Below are 13,278 nucleotides of genomic sequence, written 5' to 3'. Positions count from 1 at the left end.
AAAAATTAATTAATTTTAAAAGTCAAGTATGACTCATATATCATTAGACCTAATGATTATTTAGGTTATAACCTTTAAATTTATACAAAAATGACAAAATAAGTATTGATCATATTAATTTTTTAAAATATTTGGAGAGGAACAGTTAAAAATTTAGAAGGTCAGACAAATTAAACTATAGAAAATTAGAAGAAGAAAAATATATGTCGCTGCATAACAAATTAAAAGTCTTACTTATTTGTTCACCAAAAAAAAAGTCTTACTTATTTTATAATGTAATAACTATTTGTTTGATTTTTTCAGATCACTTTAATAATATCGACTTCTTCCTATGGACAGCTATGGTAGCTCACCTTCCGGTACAACGCATTCCATCATGCTTCTCAGTGATCTACGAACGAGACAAGACCATCCAGATGGGACAATTTCAATTTTCTACTAACAGATAGAATATGGTACCAAATGATTGGTTTGCTTCATTAATTAGTTGCCTTTAAATAGGCTTAGAATAAATACAAGCAATTAGCAAAACTTGAAAAGAAACTAACTAACTAATCGCCTAAAGCTGTACGTGAAAATAGGCTAACAGCATGCTAACAATATCAACAACTATGCTAACAAGCTATCAAATAGGAAACTACTAGGATTACAAGGAAACAGAATATATTTACATGCTAACTGCATATATTCTTCCAACTCTCCCCCTCAAGTTGGAGCATGTAAGAATGAAATGCCTAACTTGGGAAGGAATGCAAGAAATACAAATTGTCCCAAAGCTTTGGTGAAAAGATCTGCCAGTTGAGCGGAGGAGCGACATGTGAAGTAGCAATGGTGTTCGCCTGAAGGTGTTCTCGAACGAAATGGCAGTCTAGTTCAATGTGTTTCGTTCGCTCATGAAAAACGGGGTTAGCAGCAATATGAAGAGCTGCTGTATTATCACAAAATAACTGCATGGGTGTTGAATGATTTACACCAAGAGACGCAAGGAATCCCTTTAACCAAATTAACTCTGCTGTAGCAGCTGCCATAGCTCTATACTCAGCTTCAGCAGAAGAACGTGCAACTGTGACCTGTTTCTTTGTTCTCCATGAAATAGGTGATGTGCCCAAACATAACAAAATAACCAGTAACAGATCGTCTTGTAAGAGGACAAGAGGCCCAATCGGAATCACAATAGGCATGAATGCGGAGATCACATGCGCTTTTTAATAGAAGTCCTTGACTAGGATTTTGTTTCACATACCTTAACACTCGTAGGACCGCATCGTAGTGACCTTGTTTTGGATGCTGCATAAATTGAGAAAGGACATGTATAGCATAACTCAAATATGGACTTGTAATATTTAAATAAATCAATTTTCCAATCAGTCTCCTATATCTCTCAGGATTTTCGATATCTGGGCCATCAGCAAGACCAAGTCTATGATTTTGTTCAATAGGAGATACAGCTGGTTTGCTTCCACTAAGACCTGCTTCATGTAAAATATCAAGAGCATATTTCCGTTGACACAAAAATATCCCTTCTTTGTTACGGGCTATCTCAATTCCAAGAAAATATTTTAGCTTGCCTAAGTCCTTGATTTTAAAACACTTGTTTAAATATTCCTTGACTTGATTACATGCTTGAGTATTATTTCCTGCCAACACTATATCATCAACATAAACCAGAAGAGCAAGAAAAATATCACCTCTTTGGAATGTGAACAAGGTATAGTCTGCATGAGATTGTTGAAACCCGTATTTTATAAGTGATGAGCTCAATTTGCTAAACCAGTTTCTTGGAGATTGTCTCAATCCGTAGAGAGATTTTTTCAAACGAAAGACTTGATCTTTTGTTCCATTGCTAAATCCTGGAGGGAACTTCATATACACCTCTTCATTAAGCTCTCCATTTAGGAACGCATTATGCACATCCAGTTGATGCAATTCCCACTGCTTGGCTGCTGCAATAGCCAAAAGAGTCCTAACACTAGTCATTTTTGCAACGGGCGCATATGTCTCACCAAAGTCTTCGCCTTCTATCTGATGGTTACCTGCAATAACTAACTGTGCCTTATATCTTTCCACGGTTCCGTCATAATGATATTTTATTTTGAAAACCCATTTGCTAGGTAATGCTCGTCGATTAGAAGGCAAAACCGTGACTGCCCATGTTCCATTATCTTCTAGTGCATTAATTTCTTTTCTCATAGCTTCTACCCATTGTGGATTTTGCATGGCTTCTTTAAAATGATGAGGCTCACATCCTGCATCAAGAGCTGCTACAAATGCACGATGGGATGGAGAAAATTTAGATAAACTAAGAAAATTACATAATGGATATTTAATACCTGACCTTGCATTTGAAGAGTGACTGATTTGGGTAGCAGGAAGAGATTTATGTGTTTCGATAGCATTGCATTCATAATCTTGAAGATATGCCGGAGTTTTCCTTGATCGCTGGTTTCGGCTTGCTACTGGTTGCGGTTCTGCTACTGTTGGTGGCAATAAAAGCACCTGATCGTTGCTCCCCCTGTCAACTGTATCGGATTCAGAAGTTGCTAGACAATCAGTGTCGCCTGCCTGCTCGCGAATTGCACCAGTTTGACCAACGTTATGGTTTGGAAGTACGGCATGTCCAGTGTCATTTGTATGTGCCTGAAGTGCACCAGTATTATCGGCGTCTGCATGTGTCCGAAGTATACCATTGTGATCAGCGTCGTCTGCCTGATAATTAACCAGCATGTTTTGTCTCATTGGAAGGAGGGATTGCAGATGAAAACTCAGGTTGATGCGATGATAAGGAAGCCAAAGGAAAAATTTCTTCATAAAATTTCACATCCCTGCATACAAAAAATTCTTTATTTTCCAGATCATATAATTTCCACCCCTTTTGAGTAACCGGATATCCTATAAACATGCACTTGCGAGAGCGAGAAGCAAATTTATCCGTAGGTTTTGGTCTAACATTAGCATAACACAAACATCCAAAAATCTTCAAGTGTTCATAATTTGGAGCCTCCCCATATAAAACTTCGTGAGGTGTACTACCAGATAAAATTTTGGATGGTGTTCTATTAATTAAATGGACTCCTGCAAGCACACTTTCTTCCCAAAAATCGACGGGTAAACAAGCTTGAAATAATAATGCCCGAGATACATTTAAAATATGTCTATGCTTTCGCTCTACTCGTCCATTTTGTTCTGGTGTATAAACACACGATGTTTGATGAATTGTCCCATTATCATGATATAACTGCAGCAATTTATTTGATTTAAATTCGGACCCGTTATCAGAACACAATATTTTTATCCTTTTTCCAAATTGAGTTCTGATCATAGCAAAAAAAATTTGAATACGATCGCATGTTTCCTTCTTTTCAGCTAACATATATACCCAAACAAATCGACTGAAATCATCAACAATCGTTAAAAAATAATGTGCACCTGAAGAAGAAGAAGAGCGATAGGGCCCCCATGTATCACAATGAATTAAATCAAAATATTCTTTACTGCGATTATTACTTGAATGAAACATAGTCCTAGTGTGCTTGGCACGGCAACAAATGGTACATGTCGTTTTAGTTGCTGCAATTTTAGCTGACATATGGGAAAACAACGGAAGCAAAGACACAACTTCATAGGATGGATGACCCAACCGCTTGTGCCACAACTCTGCAGACTCCTGAATTCTCACAGTAGAAACTGAAGCATGCTTTGGTTGAAACACATAAACTCCTGCATGAACATCACCCAATCCAGTCTGCCTCATCAATGCTTGGTCTTGTAAAATACATTGTCCATTAGTAAATATTAGTTTATTATCACTCTGCTGCAATAACTGAGAAACTGAAATCAAATTGCACCGCAAATGAGGAACAAATAAAATGTTAGACAATGTGAACTCATCATTAAACACCATTGTCCCTTGTTGTTCGGCATGAGTAAGTACACCATTAGGTAACCTCACTACTAGGGGTTTGATTTTTGTAACATTAGTCAGTAATTCCAAAGAACCTGTCATGTGCTGCGAGGCACCACTATCAATAAGCCATTGTGTCTGAATAGCCTTACCAGATAATTTGTCAGTAGCCTGATGAGAGTGATCCACCAGTGTCATGAGTTTATGCACTACTTCTGGAGTGAGGACTGAATAAGCCGCTGCATTTGCTGTTGAATAAGGAGCTGAAGGTTGCGACGTATTTCCTGGTTGAAAAACATCCGAAGATTGCACCGCGAAGGCTTGCTCATGCATCCCACGTCCATCTGATCGTCCCCTTCCACGGCCGCGAGGTGCACCACGGGTAAAGGGAAAGCCAATAATTTTCCAGCAACGGGAGGGATCATGATTAGTCTTCCCACAGTGTGGACACGGTGTGCGAGCAACCGAGGGATCAGCAATCATGCGCGACGCAACAACCGCTTTTCCTCCGTCAGTTTCCATACGCGTTGCGTAACCAACGACAGCACCTCGATCATCATGGCCGCATGCAATGGCGCAGTGTGTTTCCTCCTGTGTAACAGTTGCATAAACCTTATTCAAATTTGGAAGAGGAGAAGCATTAAGAATTTGAGAACGTAAGTTCCCAAATGACGCTTCATCCAATCCCATGAGAAACTGGTACACTCGTTCATGTTCTCTAACTTCTTCGATTTCTTTTGCCAATGCACAATTATCTCCACACGCGCATGATTTGGAAATCTTGCTGCCTTCGAGCTCATCCCAGATCGCGCGGAGTTTGGTGTAATATTCACCAACGGTGCTTCCCTGCTGCCGTGTGTGTGTGAGAGAAGCTCGGAGTTGATACTGTTTAGGAAAATTCTGAACATCATACCTTTCCTTTAAGTCGTCCCACAAGTCTTTGACGTCATCAAAATATTTGATCAGTGGTTGCAACTGAGGGTCGATTGTGTTGTGAATCCACCCATTTATCATCGAGTTGCACCGAACCCATGCACGCCATTCCGCGGCGTTATCCTTTTCTGGTTTCTTCACATCACCAGTGATGAAATCTAGCTTGTTCTTTGCACTGAGTGCATTTTTCATTAACTTGGCCCAATTATCATAATTGGCCTCTCCACACAGCTGCACGATGGTTAGAATCACACCTGGATTATCCGATCCTCCTAGATAAAAAGGAGAGTCAGGATCCGAAGGCTTCAGTGCGCTGCTGTTTTCTCCTGCCATTTCTCACGCACTTGTGTTTGCGGAAGTATTTCGTAGGATCGCTCTTATACCAAGATAGAATATGGTACCAAATGATTGGTTTGCTTCATTAATTAGTTGCCTTTAAATAGGCTTAGAATAAATACAAGTAATTAGCAAAACTTGAAAAGAAACTAACTAACTAATCGCCTAAAGTTGTACGTGAAAATAGGCTAAGAGCATGCTAACAATATCAACAACTATGCTAACAAGCTATCAAATAGGAAACTACTAGGATTACAAGGAAACAGAATATATTTACATGCTAATTGCATATATTCTTCCAACTCTAACAACAAAGACGCTACTACATTATTTACAATTTTTTGGTACTATTCCGTATCTCGAAATCTGGTTTGGCTCTATAATATTAATTGGAGCCAAATTAGTTCATGGGATCAATTTCTGATGTTGCGTCTTTTGGAATTGTCAAAACACTATTTTAGAATCTTAGTCGTACTATGATTCCGTGATCCCATGTTTATGGCTATATGCTTATGATTTTCATAATCCGTGTTTTGGAAAATGTAAGATGACAACTGCAAACTTCCAAAGGAAGGTCCTTCTTTTTAAATAAACATTATTATTTTCAAATTGAAATTTGAATGTGTTGGGAAATTCGTTCCCTCAAACTCCAATGTCAAGCAGGTCCAGGGGAAGCCCGTGGCGGGGAAGCCCGTGGCGGGGAACCACCACCAATGAGCTAAGGCTACACCAACCGTAGCAAGTGGATCTGACACCATGTCTCAACCCAAAACCTTAAGGCATTGGGTTCATGGGTCCTTTCACTTATATACTCTTCACTTAGCTCATTACCAACCAATGTGGGACTCATCACACTTGAATATCTCAACAATCTCCCCCTCAAGTGTGAAACCCACCATTGGTATGCTCTCCCTCAACCGAGTACCCGAAGCATAAAGTACTCGACCCGCCTCCTAGCCAATCACTAGGCTAGCTCGAGCCCAATCCGGCTCTGATACCACTGTTGGGAATGGAACGAGGGAGCCCAAAATCCTTTGCAAAGGGTACATCCACTAAAGGGCCAAATGACAAACCATAATAAGTGGACCGACACCACATCTCAACCCAAAACCTTAAGGCTGTAGGTTTATGGGTCTTTCACACTTATATGGTCATCACTTGGTCTATGTCTAGTCTATGTGGTACTTCTTTACAACTCATACTTGATTATTTCCAACAGAATGAACTAGTGGGTGTGCCTTAAGATGGCAAAAAAATGAAGATTTTAAAAGACAAAATAGAATTAAAATTGTATAACAGGAAGATTGGATATAAAAAGTTACTAAAATAATGAATGATCCGATATGCAGTTGTGAGCTCTATAAGCAATCATGTGCAACTCTATTTACAGAAAAATTATTATCCAAAAACACATTGGTTGCCATTTGCCAATGTACTATAGTTTTCGGAATGTCTATTAACCAATAGGAATGAGTGCAGTGAGAATAATATAAAGGGAAAAGTTCATCAATGCTCATGTTATTTGTTTCAGAATCATCTATATCCTGTGATTTTTTTTTTAACACATATGTCCGTGTGCTTTGTAAAAAATAAAAAATCACAGGGGCATATGTGATAAAAAACATACTTATTTGCAAATCACAAGGACTTATGTGATAAAAAAAATCACAGGGGAATAAGTGATTTTGGAGTAAACCACAGAGGCATTGCTGAACTTTTTCCTAATATAAATCATTAAAAAACTTATCACCTAACACTTGACTTTTGTTTGGGAGTTTGGAAGGGAGGGAAAAGAAAGGAATCCAAGGGAAAGGAAGGAAAAAGAAATGAAGGGTATTCATTTTCCTTGTTTGAGAGTTAAAAAAATGGTAAGGGAGAAAAATAGAATGTTAGTGAGATATTTTTACCATTTTATCTTTTTTAAAAAATTAATATAATTATTATATTTTACAAATAAAATTAAATTTAAATTTAAAAAATATTATTTATATGTTTTTCCCACTACTAAAATAGATCATATTTTTGATAAAATTTCTATGTTTCAAATGACGAAAAATACATTTCGACAAATTTTTTTTCATCAAAAGGCAACAAAGTTTTTTATCCTTCGAAAATTTGACTGAAATAAATTTGCATCAAAATTTTCAACAGAACATAATCCCTTCGAAATTTTTGACGGAATTTAGTTTCCGTCCAAAGTTTTGAAGAAAATGATTTCTTAAATTTTTTCAATAGAAAAAAATTCCATCGAAAGTTTGGACGAAAAAAAGAACTCCGTCAAAATTTTTGACATAAATGTTTTCCGTCAAAAAATTTTACGAAAATGCTTTCCGTCAAAAACAATTGATGGAAATGTGTTCCATCGAAAAAAAAAATTTGTCAAAAAATATGACTGAAATATTTTCTTCCAAACTATGGACGAAATTTAGATTCCGTCAAGAATTTTGAAGGAATTTTTTTGGTCGAAATTTTTCGTTGAAAATGTGTTCCGTTGAAAATTTTGATGGAAATATTTTTCATCAAAAATTTTACGAAAAAGTTTCGACGGAATTTAAATTATGTCAATAGTTTTGACGGAATTTATATCCGTAAAAAATTATTGTGACCAAAACTTGTTATGTCTCTAATTTCGTCTTTAGTTTCGATAAAAAAAAATTGTCTCTATTTTTCACGAAATATGATTTTTGTCGAAAATTCCATCACTATTTTCGACAGAATACTCTCTGTAGATAAATTCTGTTGGTATTTGAAATGTTTCTAATAGTGTCACATTTAAAAAATAATACACACTTATGTAGTTTTCACATTTTAATGCTAAGGATAAATAAGTAATTTCATATATTTCCCCCTCAAATCCCTTAAATTAGGAGAACTTTAATTTTAAGAAAAAATAAGGGTTTTGGATTATTTTGTGAAAATCCTCAATTCCTTCCTCTCACTTTTTTAAACTCACAAACAAAGGAAAAGATTATTAAAATCCTCGCATTCCTTTCATTTCCCTCCTAAAACTAACTCCCAAACAAAGCCTTAAGGTTTTGGGTTAAAGCAGTTCTTTACATGATATCAGAGCTTTAGTGACCGTAAGTACAAGGTAAAATAAAAATAAAATTAGGCATATTCAATATATATATATGCTTCAAATCCAAATGGCTCTTGCATGAAAGAGTGTGTTAGAAAATAATATAAATCATTAAAAAAAGTTATCACTTAACATTTTAAAATTTTGGGTCGAAGCGGTTCTTTTTATATGTATTAAAAAAATGGTAAATAAAATACTTTTGCTGCTAAACCAAATGCTTTGCAGCTTGTGTAGTTTTATACCTTCACAGCTACATTTGTTTTTCAGCTTATCAATAAGTTGATTTAACGTTCATTGTCTACATGAAATCCAAAGCCTTGGGTAAAAGATGGGTCCAATTTCTCAAGCGAGAGAAATGCAACTGTACATGCAATCGATGGCAAGCATAACTATGATTAAAAAAAGAAGCCCGTATATATCACTTACGTTATTTACCTCGTATAATTACATATTTAGATGTGTATTCGAGTTTGTGTGAAATTATCGATGCGATAAAATCAGAACGTGGATAAGTATTATATAAAAAATAATATTAAATTAATTATAATTAAATACTATAAATTATAGAAATATTAAATAAAGTCCAAATTGATATATATAGAGAGAGAAATACTTTTACTATCACATGAGACAAAATTATCTTCTGCAATTTTAAAATTACGTCTTTTTAAGAAATTAATTAATGGTGTTTTAATAATTTCTGCAAACACGGCATTCAGCGTCGGTGATATTTGTGCTTAGCGGCCATTTAAATCGCCGGAGAAAATTTCTCTGGCCTTTTCGAAACCGACTCTGAATTTGGGGTCGTCAAATATTTCCACGTCGGTTTTAAATAACAGACAGAATAACCGCCATTGAGTAACAAACGGTCGTTGTATTCTATTAACCGTCGTGGAGTAAGGTGACTATATAAATTTAAAGCGGCTATTTTTAAACCTCGTGAAAGTTGAAGATTCAGCCGCCTCTGTTTTATATTATATTCAGTAATATTATTATTTGAAACACATTATTAATTTATAGTATTCAGGCCTATCAATATAATATCATCAAATTTATATTAAATTAAATATAATCCTAAAATAAACACACAAAATAATAATAATATTAAATTCAAAATGTCTTTCATTAAAAATTAATAGAATCCAATATATGATTAAAAAAAAGTAAATATGTTTTTTTACAAATTAAACATAAATAAAATCAGAGTATCAATAAAATTACGAATATTTAAACCTAAATATCTACTATGTCTGATGACTTGTACACCAGTGGTCTTCTTCACAGGTGCCGTTTGAATCTCCATCACATTTTGTTTTGAAGTAGATTTGTTAGTTTTCCTTTTATCTTCCTCTTCCTCTGATTTACTTTCCTCATTATTACCTTCACCTTTTGGCACTGAAATATCTTCATCTTCCTGAGAATCAACTTTTGCATCTGAAAGTTCAGAATGAGATAAATTACATCCCAGATTTTCCATGGAAACAAAAGGTATATCAGGGAGAATCCTTGTATGCAAAAATTGAATTCCCTTTGCTATTTCAATTACAGCTCCTATGCGTTGGGTCCAACTCAGTGATTTTCTAGCATGCCCATCTGCCAAAAAATATGTGTACTCTTGTTTAATAATACCATTTTTACAACCTCCAACCTGATAAAGTAGTTGGTGTTTTTAACGAATTACCAGAAATCCAGCTATCCCCCAACCAGTGATTGCTAGTGTGGGAAGTTCAAGTTTCTGAACTGTGACAGAGGTGTCATAAGCATAATCTATTAGAGAGACACATGCAACTAATTTTCCAACTATCATTCTCCTAGTTCTATATTTAGGCTCATAGGACATGGCCATTGGCGACTAATAAAACCAAGGAGAGCATGAAATTGACCATCACACTCACTTAAAACCCAATCAGCAATTCATAAGAATTGACATTGACATTCCATCAAACATGTAATATTCAAGCTACATACATAGAATCTGCAACATCAAATATATCAATCAAACCGTTCGGGATGTTGAAAATGAGAAAGCCTAAAAAAAGAAGAATTTTTTTCAATGAACTACTACTAATAATACAATAATAATTCGATACTACTAACACAAGATTCAATGAACTAAACATGCAAAGAATCAAGGAAATCGCAGTCATATGATGTGTGCTACCTCCATGAAGAATCGTAGAAGGTTTCGTATTGATGCTGAGAAATAGAGCTACAATTGAAGAAAACTCTAGCGCATGCAAAAGAATGAAAGAAGTTTTATCTAGTTCTGTGTTAGAGACTAAAGTGTGTGTATTGAGTTATCGTGCATGGAAAAGAGAAATTAGGAAAGAAAACTTGGGAAGGTAAAGGAAAAATAAAGAGGAATAAAATTTGGAAGCTCTACAAAACTAAATTAAATGAGATACAAGTTGCGCTTTGTGTTCAGAGTCAATTATATGAATCGCCCGAGAGAAACCGCCACTGCATCCCGCTTTTCTTGTAGTATATATATATATATATATATATATATATATATATATATATATATTTGTGTGTGTTTGAAAAAAAGACTTCTCCTTTAATAGAAGAAGTCTCATCTTCCGGGGGGGAAAGCACCATTTTGAAGTTTTTGGATAAAAGAATTGTCCGGTTAAAGCTGATTGGATAAGTTTTTCCAAAGTAATGCAGTCAAACATGTCACCTATGCTGACGGGACTAGTCCCGTCACTGATACTGACGGGACTCGTGCCACGTCAGCGCCACGTAGGCAATCCAGTTACCGTAAATCTTCGGAAGACCATAACTTGTGACTCGGGTACTCAAATCAGATGATTTTTTTTTTGATTTCACATAATTTTTCGAGATCTACGCAATGATATCTCGTTTGACATATTTTATCTCCCACAAACATAGTTTGAATTTGTAACAATTGTATCACAATCACAAGAGTGTTTATCCATAAGACTATGTTTATGGGAGATAAAATATGTCAAATGAGGTGTCATTGTGTAGATCTTGAAAAGTTATGTGAAATAAAAAAAAAAATCATCTGATTTGGATACCCGAATCACAAGTTATGGTCTTCCGAAAATTTACGGTAATTGGACTACTTACGTGGCGCTGACGTGGCACGAGTCCCGTCAGTATCAGTGACGGGACTAGTCCCGTCAGCATAGGTGACATGTTTGACTGCATTACTTTGGAAAAACTTATGCAATCAGCTTTAACCGGGCAATTCTTTTGTCCAAAAACTTTAAAATGGTGTTTTAACCCATCTTCCGGAGCAAGCCATTTTTTTTTTCAAGGTGAATCCCATTCCCACCTCTTTTTCTCTCATCTCCGACTATTTCGAGAAGTTGCAAGCCCATATTATATATAGTATTTTTGTATGCGAATAACTTGAACTTTGGTCTTTCAACAAGTGACAAATGATTTATCTTGCTTCAAGGCTTTACATTTGGGAACATGAATACAAGAATAGATGTTAACGAACGGAAGTTCAATACTTCAATATAGCGTATATATATATATATATATATATATATATATATATATATATATATATATATATAAAAAGGAGAGTTCAATGTCAAAACTTCGCTGATGTGTCATAAATGTTTTAATTTTCCATGTTATCATAGTATGCAGCTTTTCTACATCACTTTCACGTCAGATTCTAAGACAAAGAGACAGAAACAAAGCCCCAACCAATAAAAAAAAATTACCCGAATATCATTCTGGCATCTTCGTATTAAAAAACCAAAAACCGTCTTCTTTTTTTGGCACATAGATTAGTCAATCATCGTATTTTTGTTTTTGAATGAAAGAGTTCTTGCAATGTGTGATTGCTCCTTGTATTGCATTATTCATCTCTTCCACCGTCGGAGTGTCACCGGATAATATCCTACCGGAAAGCATACCGGAGTGGCTCGGCGATGATCTCGTCGATGAAGGACGGCTAGAAACGACGCTTTTCCTACGGAGAGGGTATCTCAAGTTTCCCGAGAAAGAATGAGAAATCACACTCTTTGTTTCTTTCCTCTCATTAATTTCCTTCGTGGATATCTCTGTTTTGGTGAACAGAGACGGCACTGTTCTCTGTTGTTCTTGTTGCTTCTGTTTGAGTGACAGCTTCTCGTACAATGGCTTCACCTTCTTCGTATACTTCCTGATAACCTCTTTGACAGTGTTGCTCATGCGCTTCACCGAGGACCCAGAAACGCTTTCTGGGTGGGGGGTCTTGGGGTTATGTTTGCGGAAAACAGAGGAGAATCTTGAGAAGGAGAAGTGGTTGGTGGTGGTCTTCTTGTTGTGAAGGCGCTTGAAGTCGTCATCCTCTGTTACTGTTACGGAGCTGGGACGAAAGGAGTCATCGCAGTCAGGGAATAGAGCGAGGTCGCTGGTGAAGGAAGATTGTGAATCGGTGGAGTCGCGAGCGGCGGAGGAGGTGGTGGTGGAGGTGGAGGTGGAGGAGGAGAGGAGGAGATTGCGGACCATGGAGATGCGGGGAGAGAGGTGGAGAGGGAGGAGTCGGCCCTTGTAGAAGAGTTCATCGGCGGGGGAGAATGATTTGCGGGGTGAGATGGAGATGGTGAACTCGAAATCTGAGGAGGAAGATGATGACGATGAATGAGATGGTGATGGTGGAAGCGTGTAGGATTTTGCTTCTTTCCCTCCTCTTGTTCTCGCCATCTCTACACTACACTGCATGGACAGAGTTTTGAGACTTTTGAGTTTGAGTGTTGGTCACTTCGATTGTGCAATTAATTTATAATACTCTGAGGAATGGTCAACGCTTCTGAACTAAATTATAGCGCAGGGGTGGCGAGTAATCAGGACGCTCCCCCACTTCCACCGCGTAAAGTATAATCCATGTTTTTGGCAATTTTTTTAATTAAATAGCCTTTTTTCTTGATACATTAATTGTGATTAGTATATTAATTAAATAGCCTTTTTGCTTCATTTTCTTTTTTTGATTGTGATCGTTACATTAATCCACCGCGTAAAGTATAACTTTTGATTGTAGCAATCACAATTAATATACCAATCA

General features: G+C 36.4%; 1 protein-coding gene across 1 annotated transcript; it reads right to left on the bottom strand.

Moving 5' to 3' along the window:
- Positions 1-5,996: 5,996 nt before the first annotated feature.
- On the bottom strand, positions 5,997-12,920 carry LOC133318538 (probable membrane-associated kinase regulator 1; the record flags this gene model as incomplete). Its single annotated transcript, XM_061520538.1, has 2 exons — positions 12,038-12,920; positions 5,997-6,013 (listed from the first exon to the last, which is right to left on the bottom strand). Coding segments are annotated over exons 1-2 (900 nt in total), but the record flags the coding sequence as incomplete, so codon positions are not given.
- Positions 12,921-13,278: the final 358 nt, after the last annotated feature.

Source organism: Gastrolobium bilobum, unplaced genomic scaffold (assembly GCF_033153095.1).
Source record: "Gastrolobium bilobum isolate Gb01-03AN ecotype WA unplaced genomic scaffold, APGP_CSIRO_Gbil_v1 utg889, whole genome shotgun sequence".
Lineage (NCBI taxonomy): Eukaryota > Viridiplantae > Streptophyta > Magnoliopsida > Fabales > Fabaceae > Gastrolobium > Gastrolobium bilobum.
This window is presented reverse-complemented; position numbering and strand designations above follow the sequence as displayed.